Source organism: Simochromis diagramma, unplaced genomic scaffold, assembly GCF_900408965.1.
Source record: "Simochromis diagramma unplaced genomic scaffold, fSimDia1.1 OVJJ01000320.1, whole genome shotgun sequence".
NCBI lineage: Eukaryota > Metazoa > Chordata > Actinopteri > Cichliformes > Cichlidae > Simochromis > Simochromis diagramma.
In genome coordinates this window covers 2,528,929-2,542,020 of record NW_024386773.1, presented here as the reverse complement: position 1 = coordinate 2,542,020, position 13,092 = coordinate 2,528,929, and the positions used below count along the sequence as shown (strand labels likewise).

The 13,092-nt window shown below is 38.5% G+C and overlaps 1 protein-coding gene across 8 annotated transcripts in view; it reads right to left on the bottom strand.

Annotated features, from left to right (window-relative positions):
• The window catches only part of slmapa (sarcolemma associated protein a), a 77,446-nt gene that overhangs the window by 16,535 nt on the left and 47,819 nt on the right, over positions 1 to 13,092 (bottom strand). For 3 of the 8 annotated variants that reach the window (XM_040003397.1, XM_040003396.1, XM_040003433.1), the window contains 16 exons: positions 12,946 to 13,008; positions 11,915 to 12,010; positions 11,450 to 11,521; positions 11,215 to 11,355; positions 10,988 to 11,125; positions 10,443 to 10,611; positions 9,632 to 9,682; positions 7,516 to 7,665; positions 5,759 to 5,824; positions 2,741 to 2,800; positions 2,526 to 2,600; positions 2,176 to 2,256; positions 1,714 to 1,773; positions 793 to 918; positions 486 to 560; positions 293 to 393 (listed from right to left, as the gene is read on the bottom strand). In XM_040003397.1, coding sequence (XP_039859331.1) covers positions 293 to 393; positions 486 to 560; positions 793 to 918; positions 1,714 to 1,773; positions 2,176 to 2,256; positions 2,526 to 2,600; positions 2,741 to 2,800; positions 5,759 to 5,824; positions 7,516 to 7,665; positions 9,632 to 9,682; positions 10,443 to 10,611; positions 10,988 to 11,125; positions 11,215 to 11,355; positions 11,450 to 11,521; positions 11,915 to 12,010; positions 12,946 to 13,008 — 1,524 coding nt within the window. The remainder of the gene's footprint in view (positions 1 to 292; positions 394 to 485; positions 561 to 792; positions 919 to 1,713; positions 1,774 to 2,175; positions 2,257 to 2,525; positions 2,601 to 2,740; positions 2,801 to 5,758; positions 5,825 to 7,515; positions 7,666 to 9,631; positions 9,683 to 10,442; positions 10,612 to 10,987; positions 11,126 to 11,214; positions 11,356 to 11,449; positions 11,522 to 11,914; positions 12,011 to 12,945; positions 13,009 to 13,092) is intronic. The other 5 variants (XM_040003418.1, XM_040003411.1, XM_040003399.1 and 2 more) reach the window with 4 other exon arrangements.

Below are 13,092 nucleotides of genomic sequence, written 5' to 3'. Positions count from 1 at the left end.
CCTGAATATTTTTAATTGCACACAATTTTGTTTCAGTTTGTTGTCTTAATTCAGTTAATTAAAATTTTCCCTTTTATTAGTTTTAGTTCAGTTTTTTTAGTTAGTTTTTTTTTTTAAGCTCTTATTAGCAATTTCAACTTTTAAAGGGTTATTAATGACCCACTCAAACCCTGGAGTCCATGAAGAGTCTGACATGTTACACATTAGCCAAGAGAGGTTTCAAGACAGAATGGAAGAGAAGTGAGGAAGAGTTATGATGAAGAACTGGAAGCAACAGTAGGTAAAGAGGTACCTCCTCCTGGGCAGAGTAAAGCTCCTCTCTGGTGCTACAGATGGTGCTCTCCCTCTGCTCCCTCAGTGCCTCCATGTCGGCCTGAAGCTTCCCAAGCTGAGCTAAAAACACACAAGCACATAGGAAGTGAGATGTGGCAGCTAAATACTTATTGATACAAATCTATAGTACATATTTTTCTCTATTCACTCACTCTGCAAGAACTGGATCTGTTTGGTCGACTCCTCAGTCAGCTGAGAGTTACTCCTCCTCTCCTCCTCCAACAGAGCTGCACACCAAGAGTCACACAGTCATTATGTTTATACCACTGTTCTTTTATATTTTCATGCAACGTATAATTGGAGCGATGCAGGGCAAGAACTGTAATCTCACAAACTCAACAATACTGTAGTAAAAATGTATGAGGTAAACTTTAATTCAAACAAAGTTTGCGAGCTATTAATTATAATTAAAATTCTAATTATAAAATATAATCCACAGCATTGTGGGAACACTGTTACCTTGTAGCTCTAGACATTTCTGCTTGCCGGTGTTGGCTAATTCTTGGGCCTCCAGAAGCTCTCTGTGGAGATGGTGGATGACCTGCTCCGTGTCTCCAGGCTCTAGACCGGCCCGATGTAGCTCATCTAACCACAGACACATACAAAATGTTAAGTACATTATTTATTATTATTATTATTATTATTATTATTATTATTATTATTATTATTCAATGACAAAGTCAGGGTCTACAAATTATCTGTATTTTTATTCAAAAAACAAAAAACAGGAACTTTCCAGACTTAACTTCTTCACTGTTCAATAAATACATATATGAATAAATGACTGAGCACACGGTGGCAGTGTGGATATCAACTTACTGAACATAACTGACTGGACTATTTTATTCAGTCAGTCAGGAGTGTAGTGGGTGGGGGCGGTGGGGGGTGTCCAGCTGACTAGATAGTAGCTAGTAGATATTTTATTGAAAAGATGGATGAAGTTGCCATGACGTCCTGGTTCAGTTATTCAGATTTACATGTGTATATTAGACATAAGTAAATGCAATCCCAGCTTTAAAAAATGCGCTTATTTAAAATATCGCCTGAGACCACAAACTGCAGGAAATAGTTTACTGAGGTCACAGGTCATGGCAATGAGGCCTTTTCCCCCACTCATATTTAATACACCTAGACTTCTTATTGCACCCAAAGGCACCCCCTGCTGGCCATTAGCAGGGGTGAGAGTTTAAGGCACTTCAGGCTTCGCTTCATCCGCCTTTCATACAGTCTGTAGACACAAACTCTAAAATGGAAAAAACACCAGGCCCTTCAGGGACCAGCACAGCTGAACATCTTCCTAATGGTCAGTTAAATACAATAATCAAACTGGGTGGCCCGGTGTTTTGGGGTTTATGATCACAGGTGCACGGCCACAGTTACCTTTGAGCAGAGCTACTCTGTTCTGGGGTTCATTCAGCTCTTGGTCGTTCATGTTTCCATCTGAAACACACAAAAACGCGTAAAACTCCTGTGGCTGCTTTAGGATCTATACTCCAGCAGTTTCAAGACGAATCAGATACTGACATAATAAACTGCTAGAGAGAACAAGCGATTTTAAAAGATACATAACACAAATCTCTTTCAGGCAACTCATTTATAACCCTCAGGAAAAAATCTAAACATTTTCAGTAATTTGTAAAGCTACTCTATGATTAATTAAAGATTGAAGAGCAGACAGTGTGAGACAGAACAGCTAAACTTTAAACAGATGTCAACGCTATTCGAAATTAGGTGGAAAAGAAAAACCTTTCCAGTAAAACTGAGAAAACACAAGACAAATTTTGGAATTGCCAAAATTAGACTTAAACCGATGAGCAAGAATGCATGGGTGTTTTCACTGACCTGACGTGTCGTCACTGCTGCGGTCTTTGCTGGGACTCAGAGTGTCGGACATGTCTGACTCTTTGGCATCCATCTGATTCCCTGTGGACGTACACACGAAAACAAACATGCACATCAGCCAGGACTAACTAAAAAACTACAGTGTAATCACTTGACAGTCAACATTTACTCGTGCCATCAAATTCAAAACCAATAAATTACTTTAATCAGCTGGAACACATGCACAGTGTTCAGGTAGATTTATACTTCTACTTAAATCAAATGTAATTTTGGGATCATTAAAACTGAACATTTAAAAAAAATAAAACAATATCATAAAACCTCATTTCTAACTCTGGTGTGTTCTCTACCTTTGAGTCGATCAGGGCTGGTCAGGATGTCATCTCCCGCCGTCTGGTTGTTCTGTAAGTGGGCGTCCATCACTTCTACAGAAACATCAGGGTGAAAATTTCAGTTCAGGTTTTAAAAAACAGCAATCCATTTAGCTTGCTTTTGTTCATGGATGAATCTATATCAGGACTCAAAAAACAAAAGAAATCCAAAAGAAACTGAGTTATTAACTTACCATCAAAGTTGGCCAGTTTGTGGAGTGAATCACTGACGGTCTTCTTTAGCTCTATGACGGCTGCAGAGAGAAAAAAAAAAAACAAAAAAAAAACAGAAAACCAGGAGGAATCAGTTTAAATAAGTCAGAAAATAAAATCTGACTTCCACCATTATCAGCTGGATTAGCAGTTGGTTAGTAAAAGTGTTAGTATACAAATTCAGAAAAAGTAATGTTTTATTTCAAACTTCTCAAACTGAACAGCTGAATCAGAGATGAATCATTTTAACACAATTATCAGACGACTGGAAAAAACGTGTAAAACACTGAACCAGCTGACAGCTTGAAGTAATTAATCACTACTGCAGTGACATCTCACTTATGTATCCTTACATTCAGTATGATAAATCCAATGACATTTTTGTACAGCAAAAACTAACTGAATTCAAATGTGGAAATAAAGTTAATAAAAAATAAATACTTAATGCAATCGAGACCCTTGAAAAAGCCAAACTACGCTTACCAGCTGTTATTAGCTGTTCACACAATAAATGTGAAATTAAACTACAAAATTAACACAGCTCACTTCAATCAATTCCAAATGACCTTAAAACTAAAGCTTCATCTAAAGTCCTAATCTCCATCTGTGCATTATAAACCACACCAGAATGTGGCTGACAGCTGACAGTAAATGTAATCAACCGACAAGGTACAGCAGCAATAAAAATTCCACAGTGGATGATGTTTCCTCGAATGTTTTCACACACTTGCTACTCAATCTGTTTCTGGTATGAGTGAAGACATGGTCAATGTGTAAAAAGGTAAAATTTCCAAAGTTATGTGAACTGAAGAAACTAGAAGAGAAGGAAGACGAGGAAAAAAATAAAAAATAGAAGGGAGCAAAAAAATCTGTTTCACGTTAGTGAAAAGTCATAAAAGCAGCATGCAGGAAAAAACACTGCTCCAGGAGAAGAAGAATAAAAGATGCCATAAGGAAATCAAAGCAAACAATATATATGTGTGGGGGTTTTTTTAAAAAAGAGGAAGAAAGAGTTCAATATGCAGGAACATTTGGTCAGTGAAACATCACCAGGCTCCAAATGTAATCTAATTATTCTCACAGAACCATGAAAAATAAAACTGAAATTAAGGCTTAGGTGGGTCCTGGTTCCTCATGATGAACCTCTAGTTTCACAATTTTTCAGCTAAAGCCTGCTCAAATGATCTGACAAATGGTATTAACACTTTAACTTAATCTTCCCAATAACACATATTTGCTCTCTTCATTCACAACAGTCACAAACAACAGCTGTGCTGTGATTTTAGGAATAATCACAAAGAGAGCTCATTCATGTCTGTGCCAGCTGCAGTGAGGTAAATTTCATGTGCTGCTGCTGACAGAAAAACAAGATGTCGCTCTTGCAGAGTAGTATAGACTGTTTTTTTTTTTTTTTAAATCAGAAAAAAACCATCCATCTTCTTCCGCTTTATCCGGGGCCGGGTCGTGGGGGCAGTAGCCTAAGCAGAGAAGCCCAGACTTCCCTCTCCCCAGCCACCTCCTCTAGCCTATCCGGGGGAACACCAAGGCGTTCCCAGGCCAGCCGAGAGATATAATCTCTCCAGCGTGTCCTGGGTCTGCCCCGGGGCCTCCTCCCAGTGGGACATGCCCGGAACACCTCACCCAGAAGGTATCCTTGTTAGATGCCCGAACCACCTCAGCTGGCTCCTTTCAATGTGGAGGAGCAGCGGCTCTACTCTGAGCCCCTCCCGGATGGCTGAACTTCTCACCCTATCTCTAAGGGAGAAGCCAGCCACCCTTCGGAGGAAGCTCATTTCCGCCGCTTGTATCCGCGCTCTCGTTCTTTCGGTCACTACCCACAGCTCGTGGCCATAGGTGAGGATAGGGACGTAGATCGACCAGTAAATTGAGAGCTTCGCTTTTACACTCTCTTCACCACGATGGACCGGTGCAACGTCCGCATCACTGTGGCCGCAGTGAAAAGAAGGTAGAATATTCCCTCCAAACAAAACATATAAATTCTAAACACGCAAATCAGTCTGTGCATAATCACATTGCTCCGCCAATAAAAAAAAGTCACCTGCATGAATATATCGCCTATCATCGGTTATTGGACTGGAAAAATTTTACATATCGCCCAACCTTATCTACAACTTTTCTTTAAGAGATCATCCTTTGGTGTGGCAAGGATAATAGAAAATTGTGCTAGAAATCGATGTTGTTTTGTTTCTTATGTTTTTTTAAAATCATACTTTATTTTTATTCTTTACTTTGTACTACATAATATTTTGCAGTGAACAAACTAAAAGACCCACAGCAGCAAAGAACATTTGATTGAAACCATGAAAACACAAACATAGCCATTAAACAATTATATCTGCATAAAATAGTTTGGCTGCTTAAGGTTTAAATACTACGCTTAATACTACTCAACCTTAAAAAGTTTATGCTGCTTAGCCCATCTTTATGAAAAGAACACTTGCAGTTTTCTCAGAATACTCTTTACCAGCCTGTTTCACACAAAATAAAACTGCTCTGAAGAAACATCCAATTAAAGAAAAACAATCTTCATCCAAAAGATTTAATCACAGTTCACTAGTTAAGTAAAGAAGAATGAGCAAGAACAGAAACTACTTTAAACCAGGAAAATCCAAGGATGTGATGATGTGTTAAGGCATGTGAAGAATGAGTAAGAAAAATGTAGATTTCATTACATCACATCTCGAAATTTAGAATTTTTAAAATCATTACAAAGTGGGATATTATGGTATTATTGGAATTTAGTGGAAGAAATTTTTAGTTATTAAATGTTAGTGTCCAGATCTTATAATTCTGAGGAAAACAAAATAAAAATTGCCTAAGTATAACTTAAATGTTGTGCTTTCCATTTTATGACTTAAGCGCTCTGACAGTTTCATTTGGCTTCTCCTGGCATTGTTTGGCCTCCGTGGGAAGAAAGTAAAGGAAATAATGAGGAAAAAGTGTTTCGGTGTACAGCAGAAATGGATGCTTGTACTCACGCGGACACTCAATCAATTGTTGGTTTCTAGTCGAGTCTCCTCCGCTGTTGTTAACATGACAGTTGTCTGATAGAAACACAGAGAACTGACATTACTATGAAGACTATCAGAGCAGAGCCCGGTATTTTTTTTTTCGATTTTATTGATTCTGCTTATCAATGCCAGGGTAAATTGAACCATGGATTTAACGCAGATCGATACAATTTTTTGGAATTTCTGGATTTTGATTTTTTTTTTTTTTAATTTGTCCTGATTCTAAACTGGTTTTATTGCAATATTATATTGAACTGCAAGACAAGTGGGTTTACTGCATCCCACGTGCTTGTGCCTGTGTAGCCAATATAAGCACACTGAAGAGCAGACCATAAAACTTAATGTTCTGGATTAGATAAGCAGAATCACAAAACATTGTCCTTAAGGATCGACAAATCTGGAACAGGATCCAGTGGAGAATTGGCTCTCCAGACCCAACCCGGTTTTAGACCAGACAGGTAGAACCAAAGACAGAAATCATGACGGACAAACAGGTAGAAGCAGGTAGAATGCATGAAAGAACGATTTACAGAGAACTATGAGGACAGATAGATGCACAATAAAAGGATGGAGCTGAAATTAAAGCCAAAATTGGTCTCTTCAGACAGAAAGTTATAACACAAAGGTTCTGGACAGATACCACATCAGACAAGATGTGGACAAGCAAACAGCAGACAGGAAACAAAGCCTCCCAGCAAGTTTTCATTTCAACATCACGCACAAGAAATAACGAGTTAACCAGCCCAACAGTTTTCACAAGTCCGCTCGAATTTTGAAGAAATAATAATAATGATAATAACAATTCCACCTCATTTTTGCATCTAAGTAGAGACGTTACCAAAACAAAGTGAAATCAAAAAGATGATACAGTTTAACTCCCAAAATTCTAACAATACACACAAACTGAATTCAAGGCTCGGATCAAACAAGTTATCATTTAAATGTGCAAAATATGATGCTCATTTTAAGTAAAGTATCACTGTCTGAAATAGGTTATTTCAAGAAAACTGGAGGATAGTCATGCGTAATATGATGTAGCAGGAATGTTTAACTGGCTGTTGTTAAAAAAAAAAAAAAAAAAACTTGGATAGTGTCTGTGATCTTAACCCACTTCATTAAAAAAAGAAACGGAAAGGGGAAAAAATCCAACACATTTTGGACCACTGTGGGTACCAATTTAGGAGATATTGTGTCATTACACAGTATGCAAACCCATGAACAGAAAAAGCATTGATCGACTGGCCCAGAAGGCAGTGTTCAGTTGAATCCTGAATCCTGCCAGAGGACAGAAACCAAACCAAGCACATGATCTCCTGGTTGGAGTAATTAGAGATGGCAGATTTGAACGGGATTAAGGTCACTCTGCACTCATAAATTACTAGGTAAAACTAGTTCCTCACTAAGAGGGTTTAAAGGAGTGATTAAAAAAATAAAATGCATTTTTAAATTAGAAAGTGTTTGTCTGTATCCTAAAATAAAGATCAATGTTAAAAAAATTTTTTTTTTTTAAAAAAAATAAAAAAAATAAAAAATAAAAAATCTAAAAACCTGGGGAACCCCCCCCCCCAAGAAAATAATATCAATAGCAAATTATTCCCTAAATGTTTTTCTAATTATTTGTATTACAATAGCATTTTGTTTTGTTAATTCTGTGAAGGAAAACCTTTTAAAAAAACAAGCCTAGATATAAATTAAATAGTTTATTATTATGATAATTAAACTACCATCAGCATCTTCATCTTCCCCAACTGCACCATCATCGGTGTCTGTATCCTCCTCATCATCGTCTTCCTCCTGGCTCTCGCGTATCTGCTGTGTGGAATCTCTGTCCTCGACAAGCTCCTCTACTGGTCCGTGGGGGACAGTGACGACATCTGTCATGTGACCAGATCAGATATAGACGATTTTGTCGAAATGTCACCAGAAATGTTGAGCACAGAGTCTAAATGATGGCGGGTTCCGTCATAAGGTGATTACTGTGGCGAGGTGTGCAGTGAGGCAGTCACCCGCAGCATTCATGTTCAGAGTGTCAGGCATTCAATGACCAGAAGTCAATCAGTGACCAAGGCTACTTTTCCCCCCACAGGAAGAAAAACAAAGCAGTGGACAGTTTGGAAACCAGAGAAACAGCCCAGATTATCCAAAAAGCCCCAGAAAAAAAAACTTCCATCACTATCACCAGTGGATATACCGACCATCGAGCTATTTAAAGGACATGAAGCCTTGTACAAATCCTACGGGCTTCACACAGAGCTGAAACTGAAGGTCACATGAAACACTTTGGCTTCAAAAGACTTTAGAATCAGAATCAGAATACTTTATTAATCCCTAAGGAAAAGATGTACCCCTGAACAATCATTAAAAAGAAAACGCTTTAGGCGGTGTGACAACAATACCTCATCAGCCTTTTATGGCTGAGGGGTAAAAACTACTAATTTAACATAAATTAAAGTTCAGATCACCAGAGCCACAGCATCAGCAAACCTTTGGTTGTTTTAGGTAAAATATTTACTCGCCTTAGTTTCACGTCATATTTTTTTACCTGTTCGTCAGAGACCCACTTTCACATTTCAACTCCCAGTTTCAGAATGTACCACAAATAATAATAATAATAATAATAATAATCCTATCTCGCTCACTTTTCTCCAAACAACATTTTTCTTCCTCTCACTATCTCACAGCAAAGTTAAACCAAACAGCTCAAGCTGCCATTTAAGGGCGTCATCAAGCTTCCCCTCCATTTCTTAATGGCATCAGAAGAATCACAGCTGAAGAGTTGAGAAACAGACAAAGAAAATTTTTTGCTCAAGTTGCTCATTCAATTCTGAACTCGCCTCTATTCCCTCTATTCTCGTTGCCTAGTGCAACATCTTACATCAGCTGGAATCATTGTAGAGATATATGTAGTTACACTATAAAACTGAGCTGCTTTATTGGTGAGCGAACCGTAAAAATCTCTGGAAAATGACCACAACGTTTTTTTGCACAAGAACCCACATACTGTATGATGGATGCAGCTAGTGTGCGGTGCATTAATCCCCTAATTTGTTTTAACATGCAGTGTAAAGCTTTACTATTTGTTTACTTATTCAAATAAGTCATAACTGGAATAATAAGAACAACCTTTACAAAGTTGGAAATATTTGCTATATTTCATACTGTAATAAGCATAAATGATGCTGGTCCTACAGCTCCCATTTCTGGTGACTTATGAGTTAGTCAATAATGCTGCAGGGTGCGCTCATGTGCAGCCACTTTTCATATAATAGGTCTGTATAAGAGGAGAGGGCTGCAACTGAGCCTGACAACCATGCCTAATATATTCTCCACTGATTTTCAAAACTGGATATATTCCTGATAAATTATTTTAACTTCCTGTTAACCCCCCAGTAATATTGCTGTGTAACATCGTATTTCTATAAGTAACATCACCTAAAACTAATTATTATAAACCTTCCTAATATTTGAAAACTTAAATTTCGGTCATTTTATCTCAGTGTTTATGTTTCTGATTATAAACGTGGAAAAAGATGACACTTTCTGAATACTCTCAGGACTTATTTGAACGCTTCAGTTCCTGCACCAAGATATAAACTACCAGAGGAAATGGAAACCCGAAGGCTGGATGTCATGCTACCATAAACAAGACGAAAACAGAAGACACCCAGATTCCCGTGACAGACAGATAGAAGTTCAGTGATAAGAGCAGCAAGCAACAGGAAATTACATGGAAATCATGCAGGAAGCTGTCATGCATCATTAGTGGAGGCTGAGGAAGTGATAGAGATACACAAACAGACGGTGATGCAGATGACGCAAACCCAGGACATGTGGACTCACCCAGACTGTTGTTCTCTTTAATGCTTTTCTCTTGTAGCTGTTCTAACCGCACTGTAAACAACAACAACAACAACAACAAAAGCAGAGAGAAGTGTTGACTGACAGGAAGTCCGAGCACAGGTCGAAGACATGATCTGACCTGCGCAAGAGGCGCTATGTTATTAAAGTGACTGGCGTAAAGGGATCACCATGCCAGCGGGTTAAATAGGACAGTGTGTTTGCTCTGTGTATAGTTGTAAAGATGCAGATGATGCAGATTGATCACCGGGTGACTGAAAAACCATCATTTAATGTATCCAACCTATCATGAGTTTAACCAGGTCATTCAATACAAAACTAAAATTGGCTATGATGTTTATAAATATTCTAAGTTACTGGACCACAAAGTACACGAGTGGGTTGGCATTTTTTAAGCTGCGAAAAGGATTATGACTAGAGGATGAGCATGTTATCAAAGCACAGGTAAAAAGGAGACCTTTCATTTGTTATAAATTGTTTTGACCAGCCACCTGTCTCATACTACGGTAATATGACCTCCTCACAATTTAGTCAAAATACACTTTTTGTCATTTTCTCCATTAACTATTGCAAAACAGATCCAACATCCTAATCGGATGCCTAAATACACTCAGATGTCTAATTGCAAGTAGCAGATCCACTCTGAGCTCCTCCTGAATGAGAAGTTGCTGTCCAGTTGCTTTTATTACATTTTGGGATCAAGCTTTGATTTACGCAACCATATGATTGGATTAAGCGTCCAAGTCTGTGTAATGCCACATGAATTGAAGTGTGTGTGCGCGCGTGTTTGTACCCTGCAGGGCAGCGAGCCTCTCATTGGTGAAGTCATTGTCTGCCTGCAGAGCCTCGATGCGAGCCTGGAGAACCTGCTCCTTCTCCTCCATTTCCTCAATCCGTAGTTCCAACTCCCTCTTCTCTGTCGCGCCCCGCTGAGTGAGCTCCTCTTGTCTTCCCTCTGCAGCCTGGAGGAGGAGAAAAGGACGTAAGAGAGGTTAGCCAAAGGAAGGAACAGAAGAGGACAAAGACAAGGGTAAAAAAAAAGTGGAATAAGGAGGGAAATGGGGAGAAAGCAAATAGAAAAAAAGATTATATGCTACATAAAACACAGCTCCCATTTTTGATAAATAAGGATTATTCTGAACTATAAATAATGCAAAGCTGCTCTAGCAGAGTCTAAGGATAAAACACAAAATGAGCTTAAAATGAGCACAGATTCCCTCTACTGAATTTGTAGATAATTTTATTCTAAATATATCTCCAAAAAACACATTTAAATAAAACTTGTTTTAAAATAAAGTAATGCTGCAGGAAAATAAATAATTTTTCCTTGATGGTTACCTTAATTTTGTCAGTGAGCTCTTTGATCTCATTGACGGCGGCGTTGTACTTGTTGGCGAGCTCCCTCAGCTCCTCCTGACTCCTTTCAGACATCTCCTTCAGGTGGGTGCACTCGTCCTCGGTGTTACTGAGCGTGCGCTGCACAACAGCAGAGATGGCACCAAATGTTAACCTTAGAAATTTTAGTTAGTTTCATTCTGTGCATACCATATACACGTGTATCGTACCTCCACCTCTGACAGCTTCCTGACCACCTCGATCTTCTCCTGCAGAACTCTCCTCAGAGACTCCTTTGCCGTTGTCTCGTAGTTGTGTTTGTCCTCCTGAAGAGCCAAGAGTTCCTTACGGATCCCTTCCTCTGTCTGGGACTGAAAGAGAATTTTAAAATGCGATGATCATTTTAACTTTGCTTTGATTCACTGTAGAAGTATGCAGCCATTTTTTTTTTATGTGTATGTATACCTTAGAGTAAGCTTGTAACTGACTGCCCATCACTTCCAGCCTGGAGAGAAGACGGTCCTCATCAATCAAAGCCTGTAGGAAACACACACTTAGTTTACAGCAGTCCTTATCACATTAGATACCATCTATAGATGAAAATAATGGGAAAACAACACAAATTAGTTTAACTAATCGCAGCGTAGTGTACTAAATGACCCTGATTAAATATGAGCAGTTAGATATGATGTTGCAAACTCGAGGTGAATCCAAGTTCACAACTCTATATAGGCTCTATTATTAAATAACCAATGAAAGTGCTGTGCCTCATTTTGTTGTGCTCATATTTGTGATTTGTAGGGAAACACTATACTTATATGTTACTAAAAAGACTGAATGCTGACCTGCCAGAAAGCATGATCACAGCTGCACTTGTTCCTTAACTTGTGAAGAATGAAGAAATGAAGAATGAAACGTGGTATTTCCTACCTGCCAGCTGCTCTCTGAGGCCTCCTGAGTGGTGGCTAACAGACGCTGCAGAGTGGCTAACTTCTGCTCCAACATCTGCTCTCTGTGTAAGGCCTCCTAGAGAGTGAGAGGGAGGTCGTCGATGAAAAATAACTCCGCACAAACAAAAGCTTACACAGTTATTTATGACAATGTCTGATTTTTATCCACTAATATTAGTGCACCAGTTAACTTCAGTTAGCTGCTTTTTCTTTGCGCTTTATTGTAATCTTTGCTTGGAACCTTCCGAGGGAATGAGGATGCAAATTAGTTCTAAGCCAACTCTGGTACAGTGCATCAACATTTATGATAATATTATACATGGTTCCGTTTTTAGCTACAATCTTAAGTGATTGTAGCTAAAAACGGATAATATAAAAATAAAAAATAAAAACAAAACCAGTAATCAGATTTTTTCACTCTTCCTTTAGAAATAATTTAAACATGTATTCTTCATTTCAGTTCTTTGTGCTTTATAGAAAGTTGGTTTTTAGTAATGACCTCTGATGTATGCTTTTCATTATGTAATCTATTTTTTTGATCAGATAAAAATTCACATCAATTTCACATCAGAGAAATACTCCTGTCAAGTCTTCACATTACCAATGTTGTCTTGTTAAAGCAGACCTATTCTGTTCATTTCCCAGCTTCATAACTTTAGTCCTTTGGGGTGTAACAGAGTAAGCCTGCATTCTTCTGATTGGCTCCTGTTGGTAAACACAAGGGTTGACCGGCAGGTGGGTGGAGCCTTCAAGCCTGATAACTATATGAAGGATATCCCTCTGCATGGCATCATGTAGATGGTGCAAAAACAGCCATAAACCAGCTGTTTAGAGCAGTCCGAAGCCTGAACTTATGGCTCACCATGATTATTTGTACGTGAGCAAGCACCAGTTTAACTGTGTTTGTACATATTTATATAAATAAGAAAATAAGGAGAAGCACAATCACATTTCAGACTCATTATTGTTAGTGTAGTTCTCAAATATGTCCAGTAGGTGTCAGTGTGTTACCTGTAGATACTGGGAGAGCTGGAACAGTTCCTGAGAATACATACTGGGAGTGTTGGCTGCAACCTAAAAAACGAACACAAACACAAACCATGGAAACATGCTGACAGTTGTCTGAGACTCATTCAGCCTTTTGTTTGAATGCAAGGA